Consider the following 19984-nt stretch of genomic DNA (forward strand, 5'->3'; position numbering starts at 1 on the left):
CTCTTACAGAGATCATTATAATTATACTTTACCATTTTGTAATGTCCTGGGAGGGGTTAGATATCAATTTGTAATCTTTGCAAACAGAATCTCTAGTTTTACATGAAATCCTTTCTATTACAGAAGACAAGGGAACAAGAGCCAATAGAAGACGAAGGAAGAGAAAAGATATACTCAATACAGCAGCTGAGAATGAACTGGCTGAGATAGGACTTGAACAGCAAATGTTGAAAGAACAATGTCTAAAAACCACAGGCCCAAAAAGTAACAAAGAAGAGAAAGGACAGACACCAGGAATATTGAAAGTTAATCCAAAAGCTCCGAATTCTGGAAAAAAATCAAAACAAAATGTATCATTAGATCTTGGGGCAGTAATTGATGCACTAGAGGTAATTGAGTAATAAGGATTGTTTAGACGTCTATTACTCTTGCATTCAAATCATTTCACTAATTCCCATCCGTTGAAATGTCACACTCGCCGATTTTTTTACATTTCGGCGTAATTGGTAAGTGTCTAATGAAACACAGTAGGCATTTGCAGTCTTTTCTACGATTTGAAATTTTATTTACACGTGCAAAGATGTTTTTTAAGTGTATGAAAAGAAATATGTAGAAGTTTCAAGGAAAATATATTGAAATATAATAAACACGATCTTTTTGTTTGTGTCTAGTTGTGATTTCAATCGGACAAGTTCATAAAACAGAGGTCGATTGAAGAAGCCAAAAATTGGACGTCGATTTGAGAACAACGAAAAAAGACGTTGATTTGAGAACAACACAAAAAGACGTCGAAAAGAGGAGCATAACATTGGCCGTCGATTTGGTTATAAAGTAATGGTATTGTGAAAGAGATCTAACATGGTACCCAGATTGAGGTTTTAAAGTAATGGTATTGTGAAAGAGATGGAATATGGTACCCAGATTGAGGTTTTAAAGTAATGGTATTGTGAAAGAGATCGAATATGGTACCCAGATTGAGGTTATAAAGTAATGGTATTGTGAAAGAGATGGAATATGGTACCCAGATTGAGGTTATAAAGTAATGGTATTGTGAAAGATATCGAATATGGTACCTAGATTGAGGTTATAAAGTAATGGTATTGTGAAAGAGATCGAATATGGTACCCAGATTGAGGTTATAAAGTAATGGTATTGTGAAAGAGATCGAATATGGTACCCAGATTGCGGTTTTGAGAACAACGAAAAAAGACGTCGATTTGAGAACAACAAAAAAAGACGTCGAATAGAGGAGCATAACATTGGTCGTCGATTTGCAATGTTATCTTATGTTGACGTCAGATTTAGACATCGATTTGATGAACGGACGTCAATTAGAGTTCGGACGTCGACATGAGTCTTACATCTGACATCTATAAACGGTAACACGTTGCCATTTGTAAAACAACCGCTTAGGTTATATATTAGACTACACCCAAAATGCAAAAAAAATCCAGTCATGCAATATGTAAGATAACATTTGACTACTCGGTAAATATATAAGTCAAACTTGGCAAATCTACAAAGATCACAATCGGCCAATCTACACAATAACCACTTTGGTAATAAATAAGATGACCAGTGGCCAATCTGACAAAATGACCACTTGGGTATTGTAATAGATAGCACTCTTTCAATCTACACAATAACCACTTTGGTAATAAATAAGATGAGCAGTGGCCAATCTGACAAAATGACCACTTGGGTAATGTAATAGATAGCACTCTTTCAATCTCCATAATTACCACTTGGGTAATTAATAGACAATACTCTGTCATTTTACAAATTAACCCCTCTGGGAAAAAATCAGATAACCCTCGGCAAATATACAAAAAAAATATTACTTAGGTAATACATTAGATAACATTTAACCAATCTTCACAAAAAAAAAAAAAAAAAAAAACACCACTCGAGCAATATATAAGATACATTTTAAAAAACTCGACCAATAACTCGGACATAAAGATGATGACACTCGGCCAATGTACAAATGACTACTCCGGTAATTTATAAGTATATTTTCATATATTCTGTCACATTACATTAAGTTCGACCTTGAACACCAGGTTTTAAATATAAGCAGCATAAGTACTGCGTGATAACATTATAATTTGAATGTTGACTCATCATAACAGGAAGACATAGGTTGTAAATATAGATATTTACACTTGACATCTTCCGTAGGTTTTAAGTAGACACGCTATATTCTATAAATTAGCTAATGTTAACCTTATATATTGTACGTTTTAATAAATTTTAGTATGAGTGTAGTAAATATTTAGTATATTATGGGGTAATATGAAAATAAAAAGTTATCACCAGATGCAACACCTATAAACACAACTTGTTTCGAGAACTTATCAAACAAGAGGGTTGAATCAATTAATTTCATTTCATCAAACAAGTTCATCCAACAGCAAGCTATAAAGGGCCCCAAAAATTACTAATGTAAAACCATTCAAACGGCAAAGCCAACGGTCTAATATATATAAAAAACGAGAAACGAGAAACACGTATGAACTACATGAACAGACCACAACTACAGTACATCAGATTCCTGACTAAGGACAGGTGCAAACATTTGCTGCGAAATTAAACGTTTTAACGGTACCAAACCTTCTCCCGTTTCTGGTACAATAGCATATACATTGTAATCACAACATAGAAAAGACATACTTTAAAATATCAATTGACCTTTCGATGGAATATATCCTTTGCTGTCCTCCCTCTGTTGTTTTCAAAAATCATTGTTCTATTACATGTTGTCTGGTGTCATGGAGACAGACAACATAAGTAATCGATTGATTTTATTATATGTTTTCTGTTGATATTGAGACAGGCAACATATTCAATCGATGGATTTCATTATATTTTGTCTGGTGTCATTGAGACAAACAGCATATTCAATCGAAGGATTTTATTTTATGTTGTCTGGTGTCATTGAGACAGAAAATATATTCAATAGACGGATTTTATTTTATGTTGTCTGGTGTCATTAAGACAAACAACATATTCAATCGATGGATTTCATTATATTTTGTCTGGTGTCATTGAGACAAACAGCATATTCAATCGAAGGATTTTATTTTATGTTGTCTGGTGTCATTGAGACAGAAAATATATTCAATAGACGGATTTTATTTTATGTTGTCTGGTGTCATTAAGACAAACAACATATTCAATAGACGGATTTTATTTTATGCTGTCTGGTGTCATTAAGACAAACAACATATTCAATGAAGGATTTATTTTATGTTGTCTATTAACATTAAGACAGGCAACATATTCAATAGACGGATTTTATTCTATGTTGTCTGTTAACATTAAGACAGGCAACATATTCAATAGACGGATTTTATTTTATGTTGTCTGGTGTAATTGAGACACACAGCATATTCAATTGCTGTGTTACATTGCATGTTGTCTGACGTCATTGAGACAGACAACATAAATAATCGGTGAATTATGTTGTATGGTGTGTGACGTCATTGAAACAAACATGATAATCAATCAGTGTATCTTATTTCATGTTGTCCGGTGTCAATGTGAGGGACAACATAATCAATGGGTGGATATTATCTGGTGTCACTGAGATCCAATCATTCAATATGAAAGATAACATTTGACTACTCGGTAATATATAAGTCAAACTTGACAAATCTACTATAATTACAATCGGCCAATCTTCACAATAACCATTTTGGTAATAAGTAAGATGAGCAGTGGCCAATCGGACAAAAATAACCACTTGTCCGAATGGGTAATGTAATATATAACACTTTCTCTATCTCCATAATTACCACTTGGGTAATATAATCGATAATACTCGGTCAATCTACAAATTAACCACTAGGGAAAAAAATCAGATAACCCTCGCCAAATATACAAAAATAAATATTACTTAGGTAATACATTAGATAACATTCAACCAATCTACACAAAAAAACACTCGAGCAATATATAAGATAACTATTTGCAAATATATGGAATGACTTCTCATGTTGTATATTTTATAAAACTGGAACAATAACTCGGACATATATATATGATGACACTCACCCAATCTATAAATGACTACTCGGGTAATTTAAAAGTATATTTTCATATATTCTGTCATATTACATTAATTTCGACCTTGAACACATTATTATTGATTATAAGTTGAATGTTGACTCATCATAACAGGAAGACATAGGTTTTAAATATAGAGATTTACACTTGACATCATCCGTAGGTTTTAAGTAGACACGTTATATTCTATACATTAGCTAATTTTAACTTATCAAACAAGAGGGTTGAACCCATTAATTTCATTTGTTCAAAGAAGTTCATCCAACAGCCAGCTATAAAGAGCCCCAAAAATTACTAATGTAAAACCATGCAAACGGGAAAGCCAACTGTCTAATATATATAAAACGAGAAACGAGAAAGACGTAGGAAATACATGAACAGACCACAACTACTGTACATCAGATTCCTGACTTAGGACAGGTGCAAACATTTGCAGCGGGATTAAACGTTTAAACGGTACCAAACCTTCTCCCTTTTCTGAAACAATAATATGTAATCACAACATAGAAAAGACACACTATAAAATATCAATTTACTTTTCGACGGAATAAATCCTTTGTTGTCCTTCCTCTGTTGTTTTCAAAAATCATTGGTCTAGTACAAGTTGTCTGGTGTCATTGAGACAGACAACATAAGTAATCGGTGGATTTTATTATATCTTGTCTGCTGACATTGAGACAGACAACATATTCAATCGATGGATTTTATTGTATGTTGTCTGACGTCAGTGAGACAGACATCATAATCCATTAATGAAATATGTTGCATGTTGTCTGACGTCATTGAGACAGACAACATAAATAATCGGTGAATTATGTTGTATGGTGTGTGACGTCATTGAGACAAACATGATATTCAAACAGTGTATTTTATTGTATGTTGTCCGGTGCCAATAGGAGGGACAACATAATCAACGGGGGGAAATTATCTGGTGTCATTGAGACATACATGATAATCAATCAGTGTATTTTATTGTATGTTGTCTGGTGTCAATGGGAGGAACAACATAATCAATGGGTGGTTATTATCTGGTGTCATTGGGTTATACATGCTAAACAATCGTTTGATTATATTGCATGTTGCCTTGTGTCATTGAGACAGACATGCTAATCAATCGTTTGATAACATTGTATGTTGCCTGGTGTCATTGAGACACATATAATAATAATGGCCTGGCAAAACAGTCGCTGAACGTCAGAGTAATCATGGACTAGTCTAATAAGTGATTATTAGGAACTTTTTGTATCAAATGATGTAATATAGCTCTAAACTTAAAAACCTTTACATCAATGTACTTTTCGCCATTTATCTAAGCACTAAAATATTAAAGACATTTTTCCTTAATCACAGAGCAAATTATTCTGACTCTTGGTTAGCAAGTTGTATCATAGGTTCGATGGTCTAGGTTTAGAATTTAGCATCTCATTTTGCAAAAATGATTCACAGCCAGCTTGCCTTGTTTTATCCTAAAATGTTACCGAACAACAAAATTTTAGTCTCATTTTAATTGATCAGTTAGTTGATAAACATTCTAACAAATATACAAGGTCCATGATAAAATGGAAATCCCATTAAAACTTTTAAAATAAATTAAAATGACTCATCTACATTTTACAAAATATGTTCACTGTTTATCAACTATAACATACATAGCTAACTAGTATTTTGACACTGTCTGCCAAATGCTATCACGAAGTTAAGTGTACAAGATGAATCTATGCCGGATATTAAAAACCAACGTTATAAGAATGCAAGACTATGTACATCTTTGCGTTGAAGCACAGTTGCTTTTCAAAGGCTACATAATAGAAGAAAACATATAATAGTATATCTTTCCTAGCAACATATAGAAAAAAAACCAATCTTACTTACCTTCTTTAGCTATTACATCTACATCACGCTAGTTGAAAATAATTTCACCGCCTTTTAAACGTAATACCTCAAATTGAATAGAAGAGCAGGAAGCAAACAGTTATTCAAAACGAGGCAATGATGAACTGCTCTTCCATCAATTGTACATACATGTACTACACAAGTCATTTAAGTGTAATACAAAATCGTCACTCAAATTATCATAATAAATATTGAACTAAAAATGATAAAATAAATATCGAATTCCAAAAAAGGTTTGCAAACACATTCTTGTTCGTACAAATGAAAATAAAAAATAATAATCTATACATGACGTGCGTTCAATGCCTTTTTCTAGATGTCATCATAAACACTTAAATGCAAAGATGGACTAATCAATCTTTCTTTAATAACTAAGGAGTGAAAACACCCGTTTCAGGAGACATAATACTAATGATAAAACATTTGGAAAACACACCAGTGAACGATACGCAAAACAAGGAATGTACGCGCAAGGACAACGTATTGTCAGAAGCATAAAAGTATTTATATAATGGATTGTCTAGTTCACGCATTGTTATCATTATAATGGAATTTGATGCGACTGTCAAACAAATGAGAGGTTTAGCTAGCTATAAAACCAGGTTCAATCCAATATTTTTTACATAAGAAAATGCCTGTACCAAGTTAGGACTATGACAGTTGTTATCCATTCGTTTGATATTTTTGAGCTTTTGATTTTGCCATTTCACTTTGAACAAACAAATGTTAAATCTTAATACAATCTTAATTACAATGCATTTTAGTTTTGTTGGTACAAATTAAGTTGCTTCGCACGGGGACGGGGTTTATAAGCATCATTGAATGCACAGACTGAAAGTTGTCGTAAGTTGTTTTAGGATATTTTTATATTGATTGTAATAAATTACATTGCTTTCCCGGTAAATACAAACCGATAATTTCAAATGTGAAATAATCATGGTTATTTCACTCCTCTGACGTCATACAACAAGATCCTTGGACAAGAAGTTTTCAATAACATCGCATCAAAATGTGAATGCCTACAAAAAGATATAGTTCCTTACATGTTCTACTTTAATTTCTTGAAAACGCTATTTGCCAATGTCAAAAAAATAATAATTTATTGAAGTATTTAAATATTGAAAAAGATTCAACTCGTGACCGAAAAACACTGTTCAATAACTCATTCGCTACGTGCAGTTGTGAATTATTGTGTAGTTTAGTCACTCGTCGTTCAATATGTCTTCGATTAGTTATTCTATAATGATTATTCTCAGGTTGAAAATGTTGGTCACACCACACAGTCAACGACAGTTACCATGGTAACAGCATATAATTTAAGACACACCCTTACTTGAACTTTGACACATGCTGTATCTGTTAAAGTTTTCATTTATTGAGAAAATATATTGTATTATAGGGAAAACTATCGTCGCTTTAATTCGCCGTTTCAGAATTTAAAGCACCATGGGTAATTTTAATTTTCTACCCCAAGATGAAATTAAAGTCACGTCATTGGTTAAATTTCCAATGTTTATGAAATTTGTACCAATCACGACGTGTTGCTGTACACTTTTGAAAAATTACCCATGATGCATTAGATTCTGAAACGGCGAATTAGGCTACAGTTCCAACCTTAGTTAAAATGTAAATAAAATGACTTTGTGACAAAATAACAAGCTGGAGTTATCGTAGACTTCCATGATTATTCACATTATGACAGCTTTGTGACGAGGGACAATTGATGAAATTTCATTACTGCAAAAACAATTATGGATCAAATCATTTATCTACTCGCATAACGTTGTCAACCCGTCCCTTTTTTATTTCAATCTTGACTTTCGTTTGCTATATAGTCTACCCATTGTTAAATAAATAAAATGAGTTTGCCATGAACAAAACAAAAATACCAAGAAAAAAAGTGAAGATTTTTTTATCATATTTTATCAAACATAATTTTTACTTTCAAAATCTAATAAATATATTAAAGTTCACGCAAGGTCGAACATTTTAGGCACATTTTGCCATTTTTATTGTGAACGTGTTCTTAATAGACGTATGGAATAGTTATCAAGGTATCAGTATCATAATTTAGTACGCCAGGTGCGCGTTTCGTCTACAAAAGACTCATCAGTGACGCTGATATTTATTTACATAGAACATATGCAATAAAAATGTGAATCGAAATGGGGAATGTGTCAAAGAGCATAAAGAGACAACATTCCGACCATAGAACAGACAACAGAAGGTCGCGAATTTGTCTCCAATGCAACGAGAAAGTCCCGCAGCCGGAGGTGTCCACCAGCCAGCTCCTTAACAAATATATATACTATTTCTGTGATAATGAAAGCCATACTAAACTCAAAATTAAACAAACAACTTAAATTAAAAATGATCTAAGACTAACAAAGGCCAGCGGCTTCTGACTTGGAACAGGCGCAAAAATACGGCGAGGTAAAAATGTTTTTGAGATCTCAACCCTCCTCCTTAATCATATCTACTAACAACATTTGTAAGTTGAGTTTCAAGATCAAATTTACAACAACCATCTGTAAATCGATTATAAAGGTCAATTCTACCAGCAGCATATGTATGTAATTTGTCAGGCGTATCAAGTAGAACATGTTTTATTGTTAGCCTGTATATAAACTGTCTGACAGCCTTCGAGGACCTTGCAAGGTATGTACATACTAAATAAAGTCGCCTTAGTATGCATAATTAGAAAGAAAGTAACATTTAAAAAAACAATTTCACGTAGTTACTGAACCATGAAAATGAAGTCAAGGACAATGGTCATATGGTACACGGAAACTTCATAACATAAGCCATACATGTATACAAAGTATAAGGCATCCAGGTTTTTCACCTTCTAAAATATAAAGCTTTTGAGAACTTACATTTGTAGTTGACGCCCCTGGATCACTATCTTCTTGTCAAGCTTTGTTTACATGTACAACAGAAGTGACAGGATCGACAATAAAACTTTTGTATTTATCAGATTGATAATTTAATTGAATGTTTATCGATTTATTTGTCAACTACATTGAAATTGTTCTCAGTTAATCAATGCAAATTTTAATAGGGACTTTTTTGCAGGTTATTTTCATGTGGTCAAGATATAACTACTGATTTTTATATGATAACTATCAAACATGGATGAAGGTTTACACTCATCAAAACCCCTGATGAATTCAATGTTTGAGCCGATTTTTCACTCAACGAAACCACAGTGTCAGAATCAATACAAATTTAGATAGGAACTCTTTTTGGAGAGAGCGGTCTTGTGAAACCATCTGTTCATGTCGGCATGATATAACTACCATTTTTTATATGATCCCTATCATTGGCGGATGGAGATTTACATTCATTAAAACCCCTGGTAAATTTAATTTCCAACCTCTACTGTCTAGGATGATTGTTTGATTAGGGAATTGTAAAAATGACCAATGCATTTGATTCGCCGCAAAAAAACCTTTATTTTCATCAGGTCTGCTTTCTAGTGATGAACATATGGTTGAAGAAAAGTACATCCCTTTCATTGTTCGAAAAATATCTTCCAGCTACCAGTTTTTGGTGCTCAGTCTAGTTTTTTATGTTGCATTTTGTAAACTGTTGTTTGTCTTTTGGTCGCATTTATTTTTGCCATGGCGATGTCATCTCGTCTACAAAGTATGAGTTTGAATATGACTTTGGCATCTTTCACCTCGGTTCTGATTTTGTGGATGGTTGGATTGTCAAACCCACCGTGTCGATGCTGCTTTGATTTCTTGGCACATAAATAAATAGAACATGCATGTAGTATTGTTTTTACCTTTAAGGGTAGTAGAATGCGCAAAAGTTTAGACATATATACAAGTATTATTAAGGGTAGCAGAATGCACAAACAATTTCATCGTAATGTACCAGACCTTGTTGATTAATATTTCGTATCAACTTCACAAATTATGCATGATGATCTTGATGTATAGATTATGCGTACTGACGTTGTTTATCATCTTTATAACGTGTTATAGTGTTCTTTTATTTGTGTTTGTTCTTTTATTATTACTACTTTAACTTTTTTGGTCTGTTTTCTGTGAACTCTATTTGATATGGCTCGGTACTTACACATCCAATCAATGTGTATCTTTTATTTTTTTTTATTTTTTTTGTACGTGTGACTTTTTGTGTTTCTTTGGTACACATAACATGCATAACGTGGCTCTGTACTTTTAAAAAACCTGTCATTATGTAACTATTCTATCATAATGCCATTAAATTATTTTTTCAATATAATTTTGAAAATACTTTGAACCAAAATATTTTATTTGCGTAGTGGTATTAACCATATGTGGATTTTTAAAAATTCTAAAGATAATTTTAAATATCGGTGTTGTTTCTGAATTTAGTTATAACACAACTTTTAATTTTTCCACCCTGTATACCACAATTCCCCATGTGAAATTTGTGAATTTTGAAAATACTTAAATTATTTTATATTTCTTCCTGTGTGACATTTACATTCTGTCGTCAAACACGCGAATATACCCTCGAGTTGATGTGAATCCAGTTACAGGACTTCAATTATTTCAATTCTTTATGGGGTGATTTGAAATATATATGTAGGACTCGGAACCGCGATGGTACTCCGAACCGCGATGGTCACGCTGAAGTGCGATGGTCTACGCTGAAGTGCGATGGTTAACACGCTGAAGTGCGATGGTAACATCGTGACGTTAACTTGCTGATATTTACGCTGAAGTGCGATGGTGGTTACGCTGTAGTGCGATGGCCAACTTAGGACTTTGAGTAAAAGCTTGAAAATGCACATGGGCTGTTGTAATAAAATAAAACCATTAATATTTGGCTGCTAGCCTCTTATTTGGAAGATGTTTAAACTTCTGTTTAGATCAAACCAAAGACTTTAATTTTTGTTTTAATCTAATATTCCAAGTCTCTGATTATTCTTTTAGCACGCAAGAGTATGGAATAAGGTGTTCAAAGGAAAAATTAAAAAAAAAAGATTCAGCGTGTAGGTCTTTATAATAGTACTAAGAAGTGTCCATCTCATTTACTTAAATATTATGATAAAACTTAGTAATTGCTCACATTCTTCTTCAATTTATATATACATGTTGTACCTTGAATGTCGGAACAGTATCCACGAAGTAAAAATACCGACAAGTAAATTTATGCTTTACTAATAGCGAAGCTTGTCAATTATTTCACGAAAAACAAAGATGAGGATGATAAATTGGGAAGTACAAGTAGGGTTTAGTCAGGTTAATTTCTGTCCGACATGTTTTAGACTGAAACCATAAAAAAACCAAGAGCGACGGTGTTCTTTCAAAACAAAACAAAAATATCTCGGGAACAAAACAACATTATATGAACTTGATATAGCAAAATCATTGAAACATTGCTAATACTATCATATCTTTTTTTTTAATTTTTAAATTGCCCACATAAAATCATGTGACGCTTACCGTAAGATAAATTAAGATTAATATTTAGATTAGTATACTGTATTTATCGTACAAAAAGTCTGCGGCATAATTCAGAATACCGGTTAGCCCATTTGGTGACCATGTTCATCTTTCAGCCGCTTTGCTGCCTAAATTGTTTTAACATATTTTTTTAACCTCAACATGTAATGCTTAAAACTGTTCGGGACTTGAATTTTTTGTTTCTTTCTTATTTCCTTACAAAACACTATTCTCCTGCCTGCGAATTCATGTTGTATTTTGAAAACGTCATATTATTCAAACGTCATACACAAAACCATCGCACTTCAGCGAAAGGACCATCGTACTTCGGCGTGGACCATCGCACATTAGCGTGACCATCGCACTTCAGCGTCCCCATCGCACCTCCGAGTCCTACATATATATAAGTTAGCAATGAATGATGTTGTTAAATTAGATAAATGCTTTTTGTGCTTCTTTGTATATTTGTTTGTGTTTGTTTTAATGGAGATTGTGACACAGTGATGATTGCTGTAATCCTATTTTGACAATTTTACCTGTTATGTATGTATTGTTCATGCATCGTTGTAAATATGATGGAATTTGATTCGACGGTCATACAAGTGAGATGCTTAGCGCTATAAAACCAGGTTCAATTCACCATTTTCTACATTTAAAAATGCCTGTACAAGACAGGAATATGACAGTTGGTGCCCATTTGTTTGATGTGTTTTATCGTCTGATTATGCCATTTGATAAGGGACTCTCCGTTTTAAATTTTCCTCTGAGTTTCTTGTGATTTTACTTTTTTTGTTATATTATTTCTGTTTGTCATAATTTTTTTAGCGATGGCGTTTTCAGTTTATCATCGATTGATGATTTTGACTGTCCCTCTTGTATATTTCGCCCCCTTTTTAAAAGATTGTCGTTTGAAAATATTCTGGAAATCATTTAATACATTTGCTTACGTTTTGACTTATGATTTTAAACATGTGCTACCTGGAACGATTGTTAGATTAGTGACTGGTAAACATGTGCTACCTGGAACGATCGTTTGATTAGTGACTGGTAAACATGTTCTACCTGGAACGATTGTTTGATTAGTGACTGGTAAACATGTGCTACCTGGAACGATTGTTTGATTAGTGACTGGTAAACATGTTCTACCTGGTACGATTGTTTGATTAGTGACTTGTAAACATGTGCTACCTGGAATGATTGTTTGATTAGTGACTTGTAAACATATGTTACCTGGAATGATTGTTTGATTAGTGACTTGTAAACATGTGCTACCTGGTACGATTGTTTGATTAGTGACTGGTAAACATGTGCTTCCTGGAACGATTGTTTGATAAGTGACTGGTAAACATGTGCTACCTGGTACGATTGTTTGATTAGTGACTTGTAAACATGTGCTACCTGGAACGATTGTTTGATTAGTGACTTGTAAACATGTGCTACCTGGAACGATTGTTTGATTAGTGACTGGTAAACATGTGCTATCTGGAACGATTGTTTGATTAGTGACTTGTAAAAATATACAATGATATTTTGTCACCGCAATTTAACCTATATTTACATCAGGTGTCATTCGTCTTTGAAAGAATGTTTCTACTGATAAACATGGGGTGACCAAAGTATGTACCTTTCATATTTTGAAAAAAGTGTTTCCGGCTTCCAGCTTCCAGTTTTTTTTAAGTCTTTGTGCTTCTAAGTCTATTTTTTTATGTTGCAATTTGTAAACTGTTGTTTATATTTTGGTCGCATTAATTTTTTGCCATGGCATTTTCAGTTTGTCTTCGTCAGTTTTTATCGTTTGAATTGTTTTACATTGTCTTATCGGGGTCTTTTATAGCCGACTATGCGGTATGGGCATTGTTCATTGTTGAAGGCCGTACGGTGACCTATAGTTGTTAATGTCTGTGTCATGTTGGTCTCTTGTGGACAGTTGTCTCATTGGCAATCATACCACATCTTCTTTTTTATATTTGACTGATGGGTTTGAATAAAACTTAGGTATCTTTTAACTAGTTTCTGTTTTATTAATGGTTAAACTATCATGATCACTGTGTAGATGCTTCTTTCATTTTGGGACACAATAAATAAGAACAAAAACCTTTATTTACTTTTAATTTTACCTTTAAGGGTAGTAGAATGCACAAACAGTTTATACATATATACACACATAAGACAGTTCTTACACACAACGTGCTACAATAATAACATCAACAACAAAACACAACTGTATCATATCATAATTATTTGTAAATAACAAAGTTTCTATATATTTAAAATAAAACAGTTGTATTAATTTATAGCTAACTGTTTGAAGGCAAAATGTATAAGCATTGAAAAAGGCTGACAAATTGATGACACATCTGGCATTAGATTTTATAGTACACATTTGGGGTGATTGAGTGCAAGGAAAAAATTATCAAGCCTGAAATCATACTATTATTATTATTGTAAAATCATATCCGACATAAAGCCTCCTCGTGGGGTTATTGAGTATTTCTTTATTCAGCTGTTTTAATAATGGTTATTTGGTTATTCGGTTACAAGACCAAATATCTTATGATTATTTAATTATCTAGAACTGTATTTTTGATTATTTGATTATCTTGTTTAGAAAAACAATTAATGATTCTGTGATTATATTGTTAAAAAAAATATGATTATATGATCACTCGGACACCCCCATGAGGGGCCTCACAAAATCTAATCTCTATTGAATATTATTGAGTATAATAAAAATGTTAAAAGGGCGAATCAAACAGAAAGTTGTATAGCATTACGCTTAAACACAAACAAACAACACATGGTGTAGATAACCGTAGAGACGCACAATTTGATACAGTGTAAATCCATAAATGTTTTGTGATATGTTCTCAAACACTTTCAAATATTTGATTATATAATATAACCAAACAATTATCACTGATCTATTTGAATTCAAATTCCGTTTTTCTGATGAATGAACAAGAATGTGTCCATAGTACACGGATGCCGCACTGGCACTATCATTTTCTATGTTCAGTGGACCGTGAAAATGGGGTCAAAACTTTAATTTGACATTACAATTAGAAAGATCATATCAAAGGGAACATGTGTACTAAGTTTTAAGTTTATGTAACTTTAACTTCATGAAAAACTACCTTGGCCAAAAACTTTAACCTGAACTTTACACTATCATTTTCTATGTTTAGTGGACCATGAAATTGGGGTCAAAACTATAATTTGGCATGCAAATTAGAAATAACATATCATGGGGAACATGTGTACTAAGTTTCAAGTTAATTGAACTTCAACTTCTTCAAAAACTACCTTGACCAAAAACTTTTACCTGAAGCGAACGGACACACAGACGCACGCACAGACGGACGAACGAACGAACAAACGAACGGAGACACAGACCAGAAAACATAATGGCCCTCTACTATCGTAGGTGGGGCATACAAATAATTTCATTTGATAGAACAGATGCATTATGTCAAAAAACGTTGTGTTTTTTTTAGCAATAACTATATTTACATAATATGAGCATATCGTTACATTTTTGTTCAAAACCTTATTGATGAAGAGACATTTTTATTTACAAGCTTACATTTAAAGTAGCTGCTCGATTAACACCATAACAGCAAGCTACTGTCAAGAATTTAGAAATGCATGAAGGACAAGATTCGGTCTCTGATTTAGTTATTTCATATGTGCATACTTTATAGATATAGGAAGATGTGGTGTGAGTGCCAATGAGACAACTCTCCATCCCATGAGAAATGCATGAAGGATAAGATTCGGTCTCTGATTTATTTATTTCATATGTGCATACTTTAGTATCCATTAGACTTAAATTTAGAACTAAATTAACAATTAACGCATTCGCCCCCAAAAGATATCTGGAAAATCAGGCATTTTCGAAAATTTGCAATCATATACAAATTATATGCAAATAAGCAGACTCTTGATGCTGTAACTGATGGTCATCTATTAAACTATGTATTGAGAACTAAATTAACTATTAAGGTATTATTGAACAGATTTAAGTGATTGATATACAAAGTTACGACTGAAATGAAACTCGTAATAACTCATTGCAGCTATGTAGGTTATTCAAAATTTATTGAAATAGTATATATAATATATTGTATCTAGGGGAGATATATACTATTGATAGATATTTTGTTTTGTTAATTAACTGGTATGATCTCTATAGTTCATCTCAAAGATACACACCTTGGAAATTTAACCAGTAAAATACACATTAGTAGCAGCCAAAATAAATTCTGAGTATGACCAAACGTGAAGGGTGAGAAAGTACATAAAGCATATTGGCAAAAATGAAAGCGAAAATACAAAAATTTACCATAGCACAATGACACAATGACGGGCTGTATAACTATAGTACATACTTTGTGTATCAGTTTAAATCTTATAAGTTTGAGGTATATAATGTTTGAAAATATGCTGCACAGACTTACGTTTTGACCTTTGAAAAAAATGAAAGTGCTAATGAACTTTCCATTCTTGGATACAAATTCGTACCAAACTTCACTGTAAAATAAGGCCGTGTTCACACCAAATGCCGTGTAGAGTAAACATGTTTACAATTAGTTTAGTGTAGTGTACACTGGTTTCACATTACATTTGTTCACATCTATACACCTTGTTTAGCTACCTGTACATAAGATTTGTTCCCACTTGTAAACTATATGTCATTTAAATGTTCATTACGTAGAACTGAATTCAAAATTTTTGGAAAATTTTTCTAGCGGTAAGGGAACAACCATTTGACTTCAAAAGGGGGTGGGGGATTAGAATGGAAATATTCCGATCCCAAATTTGATAAAAAAAAATTGTCATACAGATGATAAAAAAAAATATTCCCCATACATTATAGTGGTAAATATTGAAAAAAAGTATTTGATCACCAGCATCGGAAAAAAAAGGAATAAAGAAATACGCGCGAAAAAAATCTGACTCAGATAAAAAAAGATAACCCTCCCCCTTATTTAAGTTAAGTGGTTGCTACTTTATGAAATCCATTTTTATAATTTGCAGTAGTTTGAATATACTAGAGATGTCTCGATAACGCAATAGAAAACGTTAGCTGCAACAGCGTGCTTACAGCCGAAAAAAAAAAGATTGAGATATTAGGGATCACTACTTTTGTATCTTTTCTGTTCGTTTTAAATGGTATTTCTTCTCCAAAGATATTTGGTAAAGGAATAGGGTAACGTTTTAAAAAAAAAATTTACGTGTTATTAAACGGAACTGAGATACTAGACAAACATATCATTTACCTCACACTTTTTTTAGTCATGCATTTATGCGTGAATCGTGTTTTGTGTAAAGACCAGTGGCGAATATTTCTGTGTACGTCAAGTTGATTCGGGAAAACCTTTTCAAATGAATTAGACAGCAACTATTTTACTTCATTTATTGTGGAGGGGGAGGGGGCGTGAGCTATTGTTTTTTTTTTCAGGACAAATTTTGGTGACAAGTTGAAATCAATTTCAGCATTATATATAGTGGCAGCTGAGGGTGAAACAAACAATTTTTTTTCAGGGCCAAAAACTGGAAACATTTTTTGTTTCCAAAACAAAATCCATAGCTCACCACCCCCAACCCCTTGCCTTTATGTTTTTTACTCAACTATGATAGCCCCTACCCCCCCCCCTGGAAAATCAATTGGTTGCTGCCTTATGGGTTCGGCAATGATGCTGCTTTGAGTCTTGATTAGGGGTTAATAAAGTACGTTAATTTTTTTTAACAAAAAAAAATCTGTAAAATTAAAACTTATAAGGGAGCTACCATTTGATTTTTAAAATCATGTCCTGCCTTTTTTTTTAGTTGTAATCTGTGTCCTGCCAATGGGGAATTACAAATATAGATGGATACTTGTATACACATTACAGAAAGAAAGACATTCTAATAACCATGTATTTGCAAACAATTTCAATCTAGCAGTTTATCAGTTGATCTCTGTCCGACATGTAAATGGTATTATTTAACTTTACAAATGATGATAAGTTTAAATTTAATTGATTTCACAACACAGCTGATTTACGAACAAGCACAACAAATTAAGTATACTTTACAAGTTTTTACAATCTGCTGGCGGTTGTTACGTTCTAACGGGTATAACCAGCGCAGTAGTTATGACATATCATGTGTGCAAATTATCTGTTAATGACATTTTGTATTATAAAAAACACTAAGGTTCACCTAGACGTATGTGGCCTTAATAAACTGTGCAATTACTGGTTTTCAATAATTCTATTAAAATACACTAAAATCATTTTCTTTTACAAATGTGTTATAACTGTTTTATAATTATCATATTTGTTTAGGAACGAACACTGGTAAAAAGTAAAATAACTCAAAATACAGAACTCGGAGAAATTTTCAAAATGGGAAGTCCGTAATCAAAAGGCAAAATTAAGAGCTCAAACACACTACATGAATGGATAACAACTTTCATATTCCTGATTTTGTTCAAACATTTGCTTATGTCGAAAATGGTTTATTGAACCTAGTTTATAGCTAGTTAAACCTCTGACTTGTATAAAAGTCGCATAAAATTCCATAATATTGACGCCAATGTGTGAACAAAGCAAATAGACATAATAGGTAAAACTGTCAAAAATAAGGATACAGCAGTAAACATTCTGTTATAGTCTAAATCACTATAAAAAAAATCAAAAAGGCATATAGACAAAGCATATTGGCAAAAATGAAAGCGAGAATACAAAAATTTACCATAGCACAATGACACAATGACGGGCTGTATAACTACCGAGCCTCGTCAAATGGATATTGGGATTGACGTTTAGGAATCAACTCTCATACAAGGGGTTAGTACATACTTATGCTTTTTCCTTGCCATGTATCACACTCACACATGAAATATGTTTAAGATAAAAGATTGTTATCACTTTTACATTGTGATTCATTCACATACTGTAAGTTCAGAAATTATTTCGAGGTTTATATTATTGCGAATAATACGACTGAAACAGTGGCGACTGAGTAAGTATCGCAATAATAAGAACTCACATGTTTATATCTGATACATATATTAGTATAAAGATTCTCCTGACATAGCAATAATTAATATCGCATTATTGTCCATTTAAAAAAAAGGCAATAATAAATGCACGCAATAATTTCTGAATTTACAGTGGATCATTTAAGTGACCAAATCGTGATGCATTGGATTGACAATACCTCCTTCTATTGATTGTTAACTGATGGTTTTCCTAGCTGTTTTTTTTCTGAAAGAAATTACATTTATTTTATGTCAAACATTTATGAAGGGTTGCCATGTCTGTGCTAGTAACTTCTGTCTTTTCTATTTGATCTGCTAGGTCTGCATAAATTAAGTCTTTTCGAAGGGCTTTGAGAAATTCATTAAATCCCTGTTCATTTTTACGCAAAAGCATGTCCATCAAATTCCTGTTCTTTTCCTGTGGTGTTTTACCAGATTCTATCTTGTTCCCATCATCAACTGACACTACCTCTCTTGATATTAGATGATCTACTATGTTCTCGTGTTTTATATCAGTGATAACCTTGAGGTAATTCTTTTGTAGACGAACTTTATACAATGGAACATTCCAAACTGAAAGGCCTACAACATATAAAAAGAGAGATTTTATTTTATTAAGTGCTATAGAATAGATTACTTTATTTGGCACAAAGTTTTGAAGTTTTGGGTACTCAATGCTTTTCAACTTTGTACTTGTTTAGCTTTGTAACTGTTTGACCTGAGCGTCACTGGTGAGTCTTGTGTAGACGAAACACACGTCTGGCATATTGCATTATAGTCCTGGTACCTTTGATAACTATCGACCTTTCTTGACTTGTTCTTAATCTGAAAACAATTCATAGTTGACCAACACTAATGTCTTTGCAATAATAATGATCTAGATTCTTTTCTACAGTTATAAGTAATTATTCATTAAGTACCTATTACGAATCAGAAAAATAGAACCTTAGATGAACTTTGTTATTATATGTCCCTTATAGTCACATAAATTCAAATACATCCAGGCTTTACCATGGGATTGAACATTCCAAGTGAAGCTTAATTAAAAAAAACATCGATACATATGAGAAATAAAGTGTAATTTTCATGAAAAGAATTAGAAGATTAAACTTCAGAAACAAAATTGAACAATATGGCTTTTATCAAACTGTTCCCTGAAAGTCGTTGAAGGTGAAACCAAAGCAGATGTATTGAAATACACAAAATACTATGACAAAAAAGACATTTAAAAAATAATTGTTATTTCTCCTAAGTGTCAAACCCATGATGTATAAGACCTACAAATTATGTAACATCATTTACAAAGGATGAAATTTTATAAAACACAATTGTGTCCTACCTTTTTGTATCAGCATCAAAGAAAACGCAGAAAATTTACCACAATTATACTATTCCTTCTACAGTAAAATATGGCCTTAACACATATTGTGATGAGATATATTCTACCCATGGTGTTAATCAGATTCTCAACAATTCTAAAGATCTACTGCTTAATCTCAGATCACAATCTTTGAAATTCTCTAGCAACATTAAGACTTTTCATTTTTCTATG

The 19984-nt window shown here is 32.6% G+C and overlaps 2 protein-coding genes across 2 annotated transcripts in view; both read right to left on the minus strand.

Annotated features, from left to right (window-relative positions):
- Positions 1 to 19984, minus strand: part of LOC139493894 (uncharacterized) — a 482493-nt gene that overhangs the window by 206852 nt on the left and 255657 nt on the right. The window lies entirely within an intron of this gene.
- The window catches only part of LOC139493890 (uncharacterized), a 72644-nt gene continuing 69919 nt past the window's right edge, over positions 17260 to 19984 (minus strand). Inside the window, exon 14 of the mRNA XM_071282055.1 lies at positions 17260 to 19014. Coding sequence (XP_071138156.1) covers positions 18680 to 19014 — 335 coding nt within the window. The 3' untranslated portion in view covers positions 17260 to 18679. The remainder of the gene's footprint in view (positions 19015 to 19984) is intronic.

The sequence above is a fragment of the Mytilus edulis genome, chromosome 11 (assembly GCF_963676685.1).
Source record: "Mytilus edulis chromosome 11, xbMytEdul2.2, whole genome shotgun sequence".
NCBI classification, from domain to species: domain Eukaryota; kingdom Metazoa; phylum Mollusca; class Bivalvia; order Mytilida; family Mytilidae; genus Mytilus; species Mytilus edulis.